The 17,501-nt window shown below is 42.0% G+C and overlaps 1 protein-coding gene across 1 annotated transcript in view; it reads right to left on the minus strand.

The window, feature by feature from the left end:
• NIPAL2 (NIPA like domain containing 2) overlaps nt 1–17,501 on the minus strand; it is a 55,639-nt gene that overhangs the window by 12,865 nt on the left and 25,273 nt on the right. The window contains 2 exon segments of the mRNA XM_048287058.1: nt 5,535–5,656; nt 7,636–7,695. Of these exon segments, the coding sequence (XP_048143015.1) occupies nt 5,535–5,656; nt 7,636–7,695 (182 nt within the window).

Here is a 17,501-nt window from a genome sequence, read left to right on the forward strand (position 1 = left end):
CACTCACTCTTTGTGATGTGAAAGCTTATTTTTGCTACCCTCTTTGCCCTTCTCATCATTCCTACTAAAAACTCCCCTCAAAATTTTGTCCAAATTCTCTGCCTTACATCATAAGGAGGAAAGCGTTTATTTCACGTGATAGCTCTCAAATCACAGGTACCTGCCAGGAGCTTACCTTGAAAAGTTCAATGACACACTAGACCACACCACAGGACATGTTGAGATGCTGAAGCAGGTTTACCTACACCATGCATGGTCCAGTTTTGCTCCTTCAATAACATGTGACAGCTAAATGACAGACAGTTAAATTTGCTGACTTGCTGTTAATGTGTCTCTGCAGATTCCCTCAGTAACTCCTGCCTTTTGCCATCTCAACAGCATGGGTATTTTGCCTTCTACCCAAAGGGGTTGCCCAAATATCCCTCTCTATGCCTAAAGAAAACAGCAAGTGCAAGGGCCATAAAGCTTCTGTGAAGCCCAGAGACTTACGAAAGCAGCAGTGACGCACCTCTGCACCTAAGGGGTGCTCAGGAGCCCGGTAGCCTTAGAGACAGCATGAAGATAGAGAAGTTCATTTGTGCATGTCAGAAAGTAATCAAATGGGGGAAATAAGACAGAAAATGAGATTGTCATCATTACTGAATCTCGTTATTGTTATTTTTTTCCAACAAAGCAAATCATGGAAACACCTGTTAATCTTTTTGATTTTTATCACCAGCATACTATTTTATGTTTCATAATGCCACTTCATTCTTAAACCAACAGCAACCATATGGCAGCAGTAGACTCAAAAGTACCTGGGTGTTGTGCTGAGGAAATTTCCAAAGAGGCGACAGCACAGTTACTAGTGATGGTTACATAATGTAAGTAGCCCATTTCTCATTTTGGAGAGTGACTGCAGAAGGAAAGCTGTCAGCTATGCCCAGTTACTAAAATTCTCTGCCACACTTATACCCTCCCCAGTTCAGTAGTGTTTAAAAATATGAGCAGAATCAAATTATGCTTTAATTTAATTTTTATTTACCTTCACGTGGATCCCTTGCTCCCAAAGACAACCAAGAGACAACTGTGTTTCAAAACATGAAGAACACAAATTTGGATTTTATACCACCTTTCTTTAGAAACTGTAAATTTTTATCACAAGATTAGAAAAACCAAAACAGCAAATTTGGTTGGTTGATGGGGTGTTTGGTTGGTGTTTGTTTGTTTTTACGTGTGTTGAATAGAATAAAGCCTTTGGCTGTTGGTTAAAAAAAAAACAAACAAAAGCTTTCCTGGGTTACTGGGCTAATCCTAATTGAATAATCTTTGCAATCTCTTGTGAAGCGCTGGTCTCATCTTCCTCCAGACTGATGTCCCTCCCCACTAGGCTTGCACCCAGACATGAGTGCTGGGCCACCAGCTGGTGGAAAAAGAGGCTTTTGCCTCAGTCTCACAGTAAGTAATTTGGCCAGCCTCTCCAGCTTTATTCAACAGTGCAGCACTGGGTATGTCTAAATCAGGAACCAAGGCACAATAAACGACAAGGTCTGCAGACAGGTGAGTTCATCTTGGCCTCCCTGTTGAAAACTATAACAGGGTTTTGAGGGGACTTGAGAGGAGAAGTAAAGGTGGCAGCTTTGCCCTTCGTGCCACTGGCCCTCTTAGGGCCAGAGGGGAATATCACATTATCAGGCTGCAGCTACAACAGCCACCAAGTAGCTTCATTTGCTATTCTGACAGTGAACAATTGGTAACAGAATAGAAGAAATCCGTGCTAAATAAATATTCCCCACTCAGAAAGGTACTCATGTTAAGAAAGGAGTCCCAGAGATGTCCTAGGTGTCCTCTTCCATGACACACCAGTTCAGGTCTGGCACACAGGATGGTGTGACTGGGACTGGGCAACGGCACCAGGTGACAGCACTGTGAGATCTGCTTCCCTCACCAGTGCAAACCTGAGCACCAGACACCCTTTCCAGACCCTTTGGGTGGTTACCAGAGTGTGCAGAAACCCATGAGACAACCCTACTGCAGGCAGCCAGCTACACCTACACCGATTCATTTTATATCCTCTAGACAATCACAGCAGGGGGAAGCACCATCACCATCTGTCACTGAGATTTCAAACTATGCAAGAACAATCATCCAAAAACAAGCCAAGGGACAGTCACTGGCTCAAACTGCTCCATCACAGCAGCTCTCTCATTCCACTCTCTCTTCCACTTCAGTGGCAGGTAGTCCCAAGCAGCACCAGCTTTGACTGAACCAGACCATCGTAGCTGGCTTTGTCCATCAGCCTTCTGTTGGTCCTCATTGTTTCATGATCTCTTCTCTTGCTAAAGCTACCATAAAACTCCACTGCGGTCTCCTCCTGCTTAAAAGTAAACTAACCCACCAAGAAGACATGTCTGAAAGGAAACAGCCAAGCAAAACCATCAAAAGGACATTGGAGTCCCTGATGGCAGCTCTGGAAGAGGTGCACAGGTCCGTGTACGTGGCTGCCTCTACCTCCCAGGGAAACCCCAAGAGCAGCCATGGTATAGAGCCAGAGATGGCAGTCCTGTGACAAACCTAGGCAGATAAATTATGTTTGCTTTCAGGGCTGCTGTTTCAGTTTACTCAGCTCTGTCAAATCTCACATGCTAAGCAGGAAATTCAAACAGTTAGTTTCACTTAGTGCTGCCCAGCAGCCTAACTATTCTTCCATGGTTCTCTGTCACTTGGTGACCAACTTACAGGTCATCTTTAATGAGAAGACAAGGGAGAGTCTGTGACAATTAAGTCACATTGCAAGCAAAGTGCATAGCTCCTAACAGGGCCTCACACAGCCAGGAACCCTTCTGGGGTGCCCCAGATGCTTCCTACCCAAAACAGACCTTACTCTCATCACTGATAGCTGTGGTAGTGATAAATATGAAGTCCAGGAATGGGAAGTGCAGAGATTATATCAGCTTCACATACTCTGTTTAGAGGAACGGAAGGAATTTCACCTGCTTACAATCATCTTTGCTATTATAACTATTCTCTACTGAGGTCTCCTCAAGCTCACATCTCATCAACATTTTTTAATAATCATATTTTTCATGTTTCTAAGCATTACCAGAAGGCACCAGAACAAAATACCACATTGTCTGCCTCAGTTGTTTTTCTGGCATATACAGGATAGTCTTCTAGGCACTTTGAAAGAAAAGCAGAAATGTTTTGAGACTGATTTTGCAGAGATTAAATATTAACAACCCAATTCTTACTATGCTTCTGTTTAGGGAAACCTAAGAGCTTCATCTATGATTTAGGCCTTCTGTAGAAACTCAAAGTGCGCATAAGCAAAAGAGAAAAAAACAATCTAGGATAGTCATTCTTGCTCAGACATAATTATGCTACTGCAGAGTCTCAGAAGATGACTCAAAGTTGTCTTGTGGGAATTAGAGGCTACTTCTGCAAAATATACCAGTGGAGTGCCACATGGGGATGGTTTGCCACCCACAGAGAATATTTTGTACCACTGGAGCATTGTATTTGTCAGCAGACCACACTTTGGGGCTACTTTTAGAAAGACTGTTGCACTGCATTATACTTCTGTACTGTCTCCTCACTGTATATTTATACTGGAAACTCTGCAGCTTCTGCTGCACTTTTTTATGCCAACAGCCAACCTGTGCTAGGCATTTTACAAACAGTTTTGAAGAGCTCGTTCCCTGCCCAAAGAGAATGTTTACAGCAGGGTTTGCCTGATCTTCCAGCAGCATACCAGGGTAACCAGGCTGGTATCTCAGAGTCTCTTGTGGAGCCTTTCACTCACCCCTTTTCTTTGGTCAGAGGAAGTTCAACACAGATGGATCCATGGAACAGAAGGAACAATTAAAACTTTATATACTGTTGAGTCAAGAAGATTTGCTGTGTACTTACTCCATGCTTCCCTACTCCCTGCTCTACATGTAGAATAAGATGCTAGCTGAGGTAGGAAAAGAGGTAAGAGGAGGAAAGAAAGTTCAGGGGTTACCTACTACTTCCTCCCAGTGTCTCCTAAGAAGAATACAGCACAGTCTTCCTACTCATTCAGTTGTATTCTTGAAAACTTTTCCTGAAATTAAGTCAAAAAAGTACTGAGGTGGGGAAAAGCCCTTTTCCATCAACGTGTTGGTTTCAAGAAAATTGGAACGGTATACCACACAGAAATTTCTGGTGCCACTGGGCATGGATAGGGAGATTTCTCTCTCCACCATTTCTGCACAAATGGGTGAACCAACAATTTAAAAATCATGCCTAAAATGTCAGGCTACTTTATCATCTGTAAGTGGAACTGAATGGTAGAGGGTGATGTTCAGTAGAAAAGAAAGAGCACTGATACCCCTGTTTTGAACTCCCTCCTCTTACTCTGCTGATTGCATGAAGCTCCTGTGGTTGCTGAAGCTACCCTTACTGGGTACCCCAAAACTCTTGGGTATTGCCTTCAAAAGCCTCTCTACTGCCTGACTGAAAGGACATGTTGTGATTTATACAGCATGAATATTAATTTCTTCCACTGAGCTCTTATCACCATCTTTCAGGATCTTTTAAAGGGCACAAAAAATAGAGAGAGAGTTTAAAATGCACAACAAATTGAAAGCGAGGATCAATATTTTTTATGGTAGGATGCCATTTGTGTTTAATCAGTAGTTCATGGATAGTTAGATGCATGTAAAGTCTGAAGTTTAGCTAAAAGATTAAGGTCCTTAAACTGTCTACTCAGTGGCCTCCTAACTGAGAATCTTACTGAGAAAAGCCTGGGCACTAAGAATCTAACTTGAGTGAGTCACGTCTCTGGGAAAAACTAACTGCTTCTGAAGCTCCTAGATTGCATCTTTTACATTCAGCTGAAGGAAAACATTTTCAGCTTTCCAGAGGAAAAGAGGGACAGAAGTTCATCCTACTCACTTCAGTCTTGTTCCTGATGTTAATTAAACACATCAAAGAAGATGTATGGTGTTTGAAGTTTGTATACAGATACTTTAATCAAAATGGTATTTTTGTATTTGAATTCCAACTCAGGTTCAGATTAACCTAAGTGGCAGTGAAGTAGGCCACCCCTTCACATCTCAGCTCCTTGCAAAGCTCCTTTCAGCCAGGCTTAAGAATAAAACAGAATATTATGAAAGAACAACAGCAGGACCAAGAACACACATAGCCTGATTTTTAAAAGCACAATTCCATCACATTCCAGAAAAGCCCTGTAACTTAGATGTACAGGCAGACAGGGTGGCATGAACACATATATAGGAAATTTAAGCAGTACCAATATTTAGGTTTTCCCTCTTGTTCCCCAAACATCTAAATCTTTCCAGTCTTGTTGATACTGCACAATTATGATTTTCCCCTGATATGTAGTTAAAAAATATCTTTTGTTGCTGTGTATTTTCAGCTTGGATTCAGTAGGATGATGAGGGACTTTCTTTCCTATGAAAATCACAATTTATCTTCAGGAGCATTTTTTCTGCCACTAATTCATAATGCTGTAAAAAGCCCAGTAACCCCAGTTTTTCTGATTAAGAGAGTAGTGTGAAGCAGATACTCACTGAATATACCAAAAAAGGCCAGCTGACTAAGTAATTCTGTACTTGTCGTGCTGTGAGCTCTTGAGGTACACTTGGAGTGAATGTCACCAACAAGTATATCCCTGTTATAGTCAGTGTTCCTCCTTTGAAAAAAAGGACACGTTAGTTTGGCAATACAGTATTTGGTAATCATGGTCATACTTGATCTTCAGCTGGTTTGGAAATATTTTCTAGAAGAAAATTTAAGTCCATTTAAGCAGATCTGTACTTAGCCAATTGGATTGCCTTGCATTTGTGGCCTTATCTATTCTAATTTTTATTAAAGACTCAAAGAATTTTGGAAATGTGAAAAAAGCTGTCAGTAAAGCCATGTGAATTAGGGTTCCAACTCAACAATGCATTTTCAAATACTGTCAATTCTAAACCCAAATCTATGAAAAAGAAGAATCAATCCTTTGTATTTCTCACAGGCAAAAGGTGCATCACACAAACTTAGCCTAAACTGAAAGGACAAGTTTCCTACTAGTGCAGTCAGCTGGATCATTAACCAGTGCAAATAAACATAACTGTCCCAAAGTCAGTGTGGCCACAGAGACCTGCTCCAGCTATCAACCTGCCCTGGAAGCATCAGATGCAACACATATGTGCCAGTCAAGTGCTCATGCAAAGCTGTGATAAGGTCAACATTCTGGCCACTCCCTGTTGTATTTGCAGATCTATGAACTGTTCTATAAAAGGATGATTTGCAATAGACTCTTCAGCCACTAGGTTGCCAGGGCCCCTTTCAAGGTTGAACTTGCATTATTATGTTTCTAATAAAAATCTGCAAGTTCTGCCTTGTGGACATCCAACTGACAAACACAGACGTTCACTGAAGTATCAAGATAGAAGTGAGCTGATCCTAAGATCATAAACTGTATTGGATTAAGGAAGATATTAGCTAATCAATTTTTCTTCAAGCAATCTTTAAAATTCTTGGTAAGCCTATAAATTGGCACAGAATGCAAGGCTCAGGAATACAAAACAAAGCACATCCAGAGGGCTTTGCTGGCACTGCTATCTCACACAGCTCCCTTGGAAAAACAGAACTGTGTTATATTTATGTGCTTGCAAAACCATCACCATATTTCCCATTGTACAGCTCATTCTTATGGAATGTAGCAACATTGTTAAATCCATCTTGCAAAGTCAAACTCACAGAAATAAAATAAATCAGCTGAACACTAGTTAAAGCAACACACAGTGTATAAGGCCATAAGGGAAACATGATCAGTGAAGGGAGGGGGGGGGGGGGTTGAATTTAGCAGCTGAGCTGGCAAACTTGGATTCCAAACTTAAATAAATCGTATATAGCATTCCTGGAATGATACGGAACAGATCTCTCCAACACATTCATGAGAACAGCTGTCCTCACTACAGTTTGGACAATCAAGCCTAGATGCTAGGAACCCACAGAAATATCAGGTGCCCTGCATCAGGTGCACTGTCCCAGTTGAGATGGTTTGGTGTAAAGCCCAAACCCTGAAATGTGCTTTTCTCTCACTATTACTGTGTTCAAGGCGAGAAGTTTTGATATGCAAAAAAATCTTGGACACAGACAAAAAGTTGACAGGCTTTTACAGTGAAGACCACATTTCCCAACTGAACACTTGACAATATGGTTATTTGTTTTTTGAAGTGATAATACTAAAACCAGAAGGGAAGTTATCACTTTAAATTGAGCTTGCATTTTTGTGCAATATGTATGCAGTAAGAAAAAAAAAATCTTGTATTTGAATGAGTAACTCAATAACTTCCCCGTTTTTATTAATTCTGTGTTGTACTCATAAATATAATACTAAAGACAATCTCATAGGCAAAAATAGAAAATGAAAATAAATTTGAGCAATAAGGCCACATAAGGAATGAGTTACGGTTGTAAGAGCAGAGGATTTGGGAATACAGTCTTTTCCTCATGCAATGAAGATTCTCTCTCTTTCTATCACTTCTTCCCAATTTTAAAAGTATCTGCCTTGAAACACTTGCTTGGGAAAGTGGGAGTGTGAAGGTGGGGGGCTGCGTGAGAGTTACAGCTTGCTAAGCATATGGCAGCACACGTCTAGATTAGCAAATGCTTACTTACCCAATATATCAGCAGTCCTCATGGTCTTCTTTAGGAAAAAGACAGAAATAAATGCACTACCTAGAATAGAAATATAAAGACTTATATATATATATTTTTTAGAATATCAAGTGCTATAACAAAAACCTGCCCTGGGACAAGTTTAAATATATCTCATGGGTGGTGTTGTTGCACCATACCATGATATAAACAGCCAGCAGTCCATTCCTGCAGCCAACCAACGCTCAGTTTCTGTAAGATTTCAGACGTATCCAGCAGGCTCTTACGTGGTTGAAAAGATGCCCTTCCTATTTCCCATGCAGGGACACTGCCTAAAACAGGAAAACGGGGCACTGATCAGCCTTACTGTTTCACCCCCCATTTTGCTGTATGGACTGGCTTAAGGCAAATTGCATCATAGAGCTATGAAGTTCTGCTTCTTTAGTCTTCAATGTATTAGAGGCTTAGAAGTAAAGAAACAGCAGTACAGGCTTATAGGTAAAGTACCAGCAGTACAATTGAGAAGATGAAAGTCACTGCAAAAACACAGTATTTAGTATGAACTAAGTGGTCATGACTTCTGCAAACAGACAGGGAGAAAACCCCACACAGGTACCGTATGGGAGCACTGTCCATGGTCTTTCAGAGTGACTCGCTCTGAGGGACGAGAAAAATGGAAGTGAGTCCTAGAAATTATTTCCTCTTTTCTGGGAAACACTTTCTCTTGTTCAGCTCTTGCATCTGACCTCTGCCAGCTCCTAGTCGTACCTCTTCAGGATGGGCAGCAATGGGAAGATGAGCAGCAGTAGTGGTTGGGGCAGGTTTTGTGGTGAGCAGCTCAGTGTGGACATGTGCTAGAGAGGAAAGAAGGGCTTTGAATTTAGGATGGATGAGACTGGGAGACATGGCTCTATTCCAGCACACAACATCTACCTCTAAAAAGAAGAAAAAGAGGCTGGATAGCTCCTATGTAAAAGAGATGAGCAAAGTCCTCTGTGAGAGGTGCATCAGTGATGTTAGATTCATCCAAAAACCTCAAAGAAAGACTGCTCAGGAGGGACAGCAAAGGGATGCGTTGAAACAGAGTCATGGGATGCTGCTACAAGAGCTCTGTACTTGTCTACAGAATGGTTTATTATTGAAATAACAGTTCAACATTTTTACAACTATCTTTGCCTCATTATCTCAATTCTTCTCATGGAAAATTTACTTTGTGGTTAGCTAGTAAATGTACTCTAGAAAAATCTAGAGAGGTTCATACCAAGAGGCAAACAGAGAACTGGAATTCACCATCATGTGTTGGGGTCTCCCCCCCTGCCATGGAGCCCTGGGAGAGGGGCCCTGGGGGGGAGGCACGGGGTTTCCCTGCCCCTGGTCAACCTCATTCCCCATTGGTTGGTTTGTGTTCCCCTGCGCGGGCAAGGACCCTCGGGTCCCGTGACTGGGGGAGCTCCTGAGCACAGCTCCGGCCATGCAGCTGGAGAAATAAACATCTCTCTGAAACACCTACCATGAATCTGTCCATATATACTTCTTTTCCACGGGACTCCTGGTTTGATATATGCGTGTTACAGTGGAGAATGCGGCCACAACACCGATCCCTGAGGAAATTTGTGAGTAAAAAACCACTCTAGACCTCTCTCTTCTCATCTTGGTTTGGATATTCTCTCTGGACTATGGAAGAATCGTGGGAAATGGGGCTCTCTGAGCCACAGAAAAAAATGTATCTAGAAGTAAAAGGAATCCTTGAACAACAAAACAAAAAAGTAATGCAACCGGGAGATCTAGAACACTTTTTTATCTGGCTTTTCAAAAGGTTCTCCTATATTTCTCGAGACTTACTTTTTGATATCGAACCTCCTGGATCTTGTGAGGGGTGTTTCTGGGACGAGATCTGGGATAAGGTAAGGGATCAAAGAGAAGCTTTCCGTGCATACCTTGTAATCAGTGAAGCTCTTGAGGAGCATTTGTATGGTCCCATTACCCCTAAAGCAGAAGATCATACTTATCCCATGGCCGAGACCACGCGGCCGCCATCCCAGGAGCACATGACTGCAGCCGTGCTGGCGGAGGTGCCTGTGCTGGATGCGCCCGGCCCCCTCGGGAGCGCGCACCTTATCACGGACCCCATCCCTGTCTCGGGGTCCCCAGCTGCGCGACCGCGAGTGAGGGAGCGATGCCGCAGGCGCCGCGGTGCCGTGGGCCGCGAGCAGCCAGGAACCGGGCATCGGCGTGGCAGGCCGCTCTGAGCGACTGGCTCAGAGAGCCCTGTGGAGGGAGAAGCGGCGGCTTCCACAGCGACACGAGAAGCCGCGCAGCGCAGCGCCGAGCTGAAACGGGGCCGCTCTCAAAGCAGCGTGGAGTTTGCGGAGCAGAACCGCTCACAGGCCACGGAGCTAGCGGCGATGGCAACGCGGGGCTGCACAGAGCCCAGACACGCAGCAGAGCAACGCCCCTCAGAGGGCGCGGAGCAGCTGCAATGCGGGGGCCCGGCCGAGACGTCAGAGTCAGCAAGGCGGCGGCCACGCGGGACCAGCAACCACGACGAACACGCAAGCACGTGATAGGAGAGGTTATAGCAATGAAAATCACAGGAACTGTGAAATGGTACAATGTAAAAAACAACTATGGATTTATAACACGAGATGATACAGGGAAAGATTTATTCATCCATAGAACTGCCATTAAAAGGAATAACCCTAAAAATTACCTGCAAAGTGTAGGAGATGGGGAAGTTGTACAATTTGATATAGTTCAAGGAAAGAAGGGTTTACAAGTAGCAAATGTTACTGGGCCTGGAGGTATTCCCGTCAAAGGCAGCCATTATGCACAAAATTATAAACAATATCTATCCCAGCAATTTCCCTACCCACAGCCTACTTTCCCCTTTTACCCTATACCCAATATGAACCCTTTCCTAAGTTTACCCCATCCCCAGTTTATTCCTAATCCGTTTTTCACCCCATGGCTTCCCTATACAATTCCATTTCCCTACAATTCCTCTCCGATGCCGAGGGGGGGATGAAAAGAGGGAGAGAAGAAATTAAACCCTCTCCTGCCTCAGTTTCCCCACAAAGCATGCCCGGAGAGTTCTGTCTCCCTTCTGTCAGCCTTAAGATGTTCCACAGAATCTGTCTGGACATTTAAAGACTCAGGAGGGTGGCTTGTTTTGTCTTGAAACTGTTCTTGTTACGTTTATCCAGTAGTTTTCATTCTCCTTTTATTAAAATAAAACGGGTGAGATGTTGGGGTCTCCCCCCCTGCCATGGAGCCCTCGGAGAGGGGCCCTGGGGGGGAGACACGGGGTTTCCCTGCCCCTGGTCAACCTCATTCCCCATTGGTTGGTTTGTGTTCCCCGGTGTGGCCAAGGACCCTCGGGTCCCGTGACTGGGGGAGCTCCTGAGCACAGCTCCGGCCATACGGCTGGAGAAATAAACATCTCTCTGAAACATCTACCACGAGTCTGTCCATATATACTTCTTTTCCACGGGACTCCTGGTTTGATATATGCTTGTTACAGTAATCCCTGCTGTAACAATCATGCCTCTGTTTTCCACTCAGTAGAAAATCAGATATAGCAGAAGTCATAAAATTAAACTGTATCAAGAGTGATGGGGATCTGTGCAAATGAGTAAGTGCAATAAAAGGATCTTCAACTGAAAATATCTCATTGAAATTAAGTTGCCTGATACGGTTTTCTTTATTCAATTTTTCAGTGATGACTTTGCTGGAGTGAAGACACTGATGGTATCCAGGCAACACTGGTAATAGCAGAGCTACCTATGTTTAGAGAAAAAAGAAGGGACAAAAACCAGGAAAGAAGCAGCAACATCCAATATAGTGCAGGAATTAATTACTGCTCTGTCTCCCTGCTCTCACAGCTTTCACAAATCCCACCTCAGCCCACTCACCTAGACAGTCTCTGTCACAGCAGAGACCTGTTGCTTAAAGGACTGGTATCTCAGTGATTTTTTTTGCTGTTGTTGTTTGTTTGTTTGTTTGTTTGTTTGTTTTGAGTACTCCATGTCTGGGCTCTCTGCATTCAGCAGAGGTCTAGTAAATGCAATTCCACTGTTGGCATCCCATTTGGGGTAAGATGAGTTACGCCGAAGTGTCAGCTTGGGGGGGGGTAGGGCACAACCTCTGAGGCTGGCAGTGGGCACAAGGATGTGCTGGAATACAGCCAGATAATGAAACTTGTCACTCAGCCTGTCATTGGCTTTAATAATGCATTCAAATGCAGCAAGCTCTGTCTCCAGAGATAGCTGGTAATGCAGCAGCGATCATGAGCTCAAGAGAATCTATGTATAATTAATACTCTTTATGATGTAGAGTAATATGTAGAGGAATCCAAAAATAGGAGAGGTTTGAAGAACACATATTAGACCACCTAGGAGTAGAGAAAAAACTGAAGTAAGAGGTGAGGTACCAAGGTGAGGAGAATGAGACCCAGGAGGTACTCTGAACACAAAAGACAACTGTCTTTGTGGATAAGCTGCCAATGCTCCATTTTCATTCAAGTGAAGAAGAAAACGAAATAGGGTAAACCTAAGAGAATAAGCAGAGAACAGTTACACAGACCTGATGAGATGCTAGAAAATATACATGACTGATCAGGAGCCCCTCAAACTCTGGCTGTTACCTCCAGGACTAAATTTTAAGCAAGCTATGGTAGCACAGCCAAGAGAACATGACATTTTAATTTTACTTTTATTTTGTTAGTTACCTGGGGTTTAAGCTCCCAAGTTTGACTTTGGGATTGTCTTTCATATAATTCAATTTTCGAGGTAGGTTTGAATCAGATTAAAGCAAAGAAACCAAGAGCTGACTGTCTTGTTGGAGATGGGCCAGGGAGGAGGGGTATGAAAGGAGCCCTGGGAATGCAGGCTGGTGTTTGCTAATTTTGCTTTCTACTGGCTTTGCAGCTTTTTCTGGCTGGCAAGACAAAAGACACCAAAGTGTTACCCAGGAGCCCAGTGAGAAATCCACAGCCCTCCCAGCTGCTCTGCTCCTCTTCCTTAGCTCCTTTGTGCTCCCACTCACAATCTCAGGTGCACTCAGTTGCTTAAGACATTAACTCTTCCAGAAAAGGCAGTTTAAAACATTCTAAAAGGCCAACACACACTCGATGCCATCTCCTCTCTGTTGGATGGCCTCCAAGCTGATCCTGCTTTGAGCAGGAGGTTGTGTTAGGCACTTTCTGAAGGTTCCTTCTAACCTGAGTTATCCTAGGTCTTGTGAACTTTTTGCAAGAGAGTAAGTGGGCACCCAGAGGCTATAACTAGGCCTACCAGATACATGAATATAAGCCCTTACTTTATCCTAAATTCAGTTCTCAAATGCAGACCTGCTGAAACTCCCCAGACTCTCCACTCCTTTCCCATCCTCCCTCAGATCACAGGTGTGGTGTCTCTCATCTTCCCACCCCTCCTCCTCTCTACCAGTGATGTTATACCCCCATACTTTCCTCCTAGTCCACTTCTCCTTCACCTTGATTTCATCCCATCACCACAGCGTAAGTTTAACTCCCTACCACTCAGCCCCAATCTTCCCTTTCCCATGCCAGGGTTCTCTTGTTCTCCCTCCACAGAAACCGTGCTTCCTCCTCTTCCACCATTATACTGATGTGGTTAATAAACTATTGAACATTAACTCTATGAGTGAATAGACTGAGGAACTTGGGCAATTGCTGTGCTGAAAAGTATTAATATGTGTTTGCAATGGGTTTTTTGTTTGCTTTATTTTTTTAAAAAAGCTATAGACAGTTATAGAGATTGAGATCTGTGTCAGAGTGAGGGATAGTTTTCTTCTTCTTGGTATTTTTTTTTATTGGTCAGCAATACAATACAACAATACAGAAATGCAGACCAAAAATTGTGTCAAAGAGTAAGCTGGCAATAGCTCAGCAACAAAACAAGCAATTTATCACTGTTCTGAAGCCTTGCTGGTTTTGAATCACTGGCTTTGGGAACACAGAACATGCACAACCCTAGGCCTGGATTATCAGCTGTCAAGTCATCAAAGCAAAGACTGTATCCCTGGTCATCTGAGAAGACTTGTGTACTTTTGGGTGAATCAGAATCATTTTTAGCTTTTTCACTAATTATTAAGGTAAAACTTTCAAAAGTAGGCAGAGATCCAACTCCCATGGCCAGTGACAATGCTAGACCAAGAGAAGGGCAGAAAATCTGGGAGATGATCTGTTAAGGATTAAACATTACAGAACCAATATATCCTGATGTAATCCTTGGGTTTGTTCCATGCCTTGATTGCATGCTTATATGAATATCCATAATTTGAGAAGTAAATAGGTCCTGTAAAATGCTTGTATCTATATGACAGAGCCTTTCTGAATGCTCATGAAACTCAAATGGAAAATATTATTTGACACTACATCAAAATCATGATACATAAAAACTGTTGGGTGGGAAATGGGGGAAGGGGTTTGTTCAGGAGCTTAATTGTTATCTAAAAATCTTCATCTTTTCATACATCAGCATAAACCAGGCTGGTTTACATTTGTTATTGAATGAATATATTCATTATATATTGAATGATCATATACTCACATTATTGAATGAATTTTTATTCATTGCAGCATGTGAATTTCAATGTAAATTGAAAAAATGATAAAAAATTCAGAGTTTCTTCATGATATGCAATTAAGTGCCTTGAGGAAGGGCTGTAATGGTGCTGCACATAGCTCAGTCAGCTGCTCATTCTCTTAGGAGAGTGATCCTTTACAATTGTCTCAATATGTAGGTTTTCTCCAGCACAAATAGAAATAAAGACCAGTGTGATGTGTGGGTTCTGCCACTAGCAGACAATGAATGGTGAGAATCCAGCTCACAAAATAACTCCTCTGCTTCCTAGACATGAAAGCTGCAGTTAGGATTGGGTTTTGTTTGTTTCTTTAAGAAAGGGATAATACACAACAGAAGTAGTAAAAGATAGAAAATACATACTGATTCATAGTATGTATTCTCTGTATTTCATTCAATCCAGCCATAAAAAACTCAAGTGAGGGTGCATGATTTATTTTTCCTATGCAGAACTATTTCACTATATTTCACTATTAAGCTATTTTCCTGATTCTCAAGCTATTTATGATCTTTTTGCCTCTTTTTTTTACTGTCAAGTCTTACACTAATTTTGTCACAACTGTTCATAAATTCAAATATTAGTATATCCTTTCTTTTCCTCTTTTCAATTCCTAGATGAGCTTTATGTACTATTTAAAAAGATTAGTGCTCTCCTCATAAATGCATAGACAGCTTGCACTACTTCTGTCTTCTCCAATAGTTAAAAAAAAAACAAAAACCACAGAATTTAATATTTGCTTCAAATGTTCATTTTCTTAAGCTTAACAGACTCAGTCAGGTAAAGGCATTTAAACTCACCCGTCCAGAAGAATACTTCTGTACCCATTTCACCACTGGTCTGGATGAAATACCAAGGGAAGAGAACTAGACATGATTCAAAGACTAATGCACCTCTCTCAGTTTGTGCAACAATATTTCATTTTGAGACCAAGAATTTACTCTGTTTTATGCAAATTAAGGGTGTGCTTCCATTTAATCAAGCAGTTTAAGTTCACCTGGTTGATTTTACCCTAAATCAGTTGAGCAGTGCTCGAGTTACGAGGATGCAGTTGTGGCCAGTCACATTTCAAGATGTGACCTCAAAGTCTGCTTTATATGAACAGACCCTCAGCCTATCTTCCAAGCTGAAGGGATTCAGGACCATCCCAGTACTGAAAAACTTGCAGATGCTTCAATCCATCCCTAAACTCAAGCTATTGTAGTCTGCCACAGAGTCAGGAAAATCTGGAGAGATGATGACCTATGTAGTGCATTTAATTGCTGGAGCTCAAATGACAGCTGGGAACAAATTTATTACATCTAATTGACTACTAAAACCCATTCTTAGTTTATATGACAGATATTAATGCTACACTAAATATAAAGAAAGACATTACAGATAGTTGTTGATAGCTGTCCTGGACACTGAACCTGTAACATTTCTAACATGATCAAAGATTAGTACTGGAAAAGTAGTGAACAAAACATGAAAAATTTTTCCCCATCTGAGAAAGTGCTCAAAAGAGAGACCATTAAGGTGAGCTTAATTCTGTAACCTGGATTATAGGAAATATACAGTGCAGAGAGAAGCAAAAACCCTGAAAATCCTTTTGTTGCATCTTCTAGACAAGTACAAATCAAGTATTTTAAAGAATAATTTGGTGAATGTTTCCTAGATATCATTAGTAACAGAGTCATCAAAATCTCAAGTTCTTGGGCCACAAAGATATTACATTACAGTGAGTGGGAGAAATCAATTTCTACAAGAGTATCTGAGAATCTTCCTGAAGTACATCAGGAATATAACTTTTCAAAGCCTAAAGCACCCCACTACTGTTTACACGGAGCACATAAAAATGCAAAGGGATCTTAACAATGTCAGGCTAAGTGAGTCAAGTGTAAAACAACTCCCCATAGAATGATGAAAACTGCAGAAGAAATTATCTCCAACACCACTGGCCTCTCCTCACCTTTTCCATCCCCAAGTCATTTCTGCAGGCAAAAGCAAGATGATGAGCTAAAAACCACTGCAACCTAAAATTACCCAAGCTACGTGTAAAACATGAGTTTTACTTTTTAAGTATAGAAAGTTTCTTAATGATCACATCAAACATGTATTACTCCTCCACTCTTAAAAATTTACTAATTTCTCCTCTTGAAGAAAACAACTGCTGTCTTCTCAAACTATTTAAAACCCTGAACAGATGTAGAGCTTGCATCATTGCAACCACACACAGAAATACTTACACTGTGTAAGAAGAAAAATATAGTTTTTCTAGCTTAATTATAAAAAAAAAAAATTTTAAATCCCTTGGTGCCATGCCAATTCATGATCTTTGGTGCTGTATTCTTTTTAAAACACAACACTGGAAGCATCCAGCTCAATAGAAAGAGGCAAAAACTTTTCACTATTTAATTGATTCTGGGTTACGTGCAAAATTCAGTTGAATATAGTTAAATGTGGTAGCAGAGCATAATAGATGTTGGCTCCATCTATTTTAAGATGCTTCCTGTCTCAGAAGTCTAGAGATATATGACGGGTACAGCCCAAATCCATCCTGGGCAGAGACTCCTGTCTGCCTTATCCTCCTCCAAACCCTGCTTTCCAAGCAAAGGAAACTTTCCCTGCAAACCCAGAGTCACAGGGATTTGCAGAGAATCCCCTAGGTGACTGGACATACTGCAAAGCACGTTTCCCTTCAGTACACCGTATGTACTGCATTTCCAATGTCAGTGAAAGTCAGCCCTTACCATATGGGACATGTTGACACTGAATTTGGGAACAAAATGCTTCTCAGGAGTTTGGACTTAGGGTTGAGGTACACATTTGGAGTTTGTTATCCAGTACTTAATTTGTTCATTAAAAAATATTAATTTATGAAAGACACAAATTCAACAATTGTTGCTGCTGGGATTTCTGCAACATGTATAGACAGCGAGGCCCGTGGAAAGAAAATAGGGACCGATTCTTGACAGATGTTTCAGAGATCTTTATTTTCCAGCCGCATGGCCGGGGTCCTGCGGAAGAACCTCGCAATCACGGGACCAGCAGGGTCCTTTTCGGGCAGGGGAACACAAAACAACCAATGGGGAACAGGACTGACCAGGAAGTAGGGAAACCCTGCAGGCCCTGCCTCTACTCCAGGGTCCCCTCTCACAGGACCCCATGCCAGGGGGGAGGAACCCCAACAAACAATACCTCAACAAAACCTGTCAGCTAGACTCTGCAAAGGCCACCCTCCACCACTTAAAAGAGGTCACAACTTAATGAGAAAAATATTTTTGATCTTTTAAATTGGAAGACCT

The sequence above is a fragment of the Corvus hawaiiensis genome, chromosome 26 (assembly GCF_020740725.1).
Source record: "Corvus hawaiiensis isolate bCorHaw1 chromosome 26, bCorHaw1.pri.cur, whole genome shotgun sequence".
NCBI classification, from domain to species: Eukaryota; Metazoa; Chordata; class Aves; order Passeriformes; family Corvidae; genus Corvus; species Corvus hawaiiensis.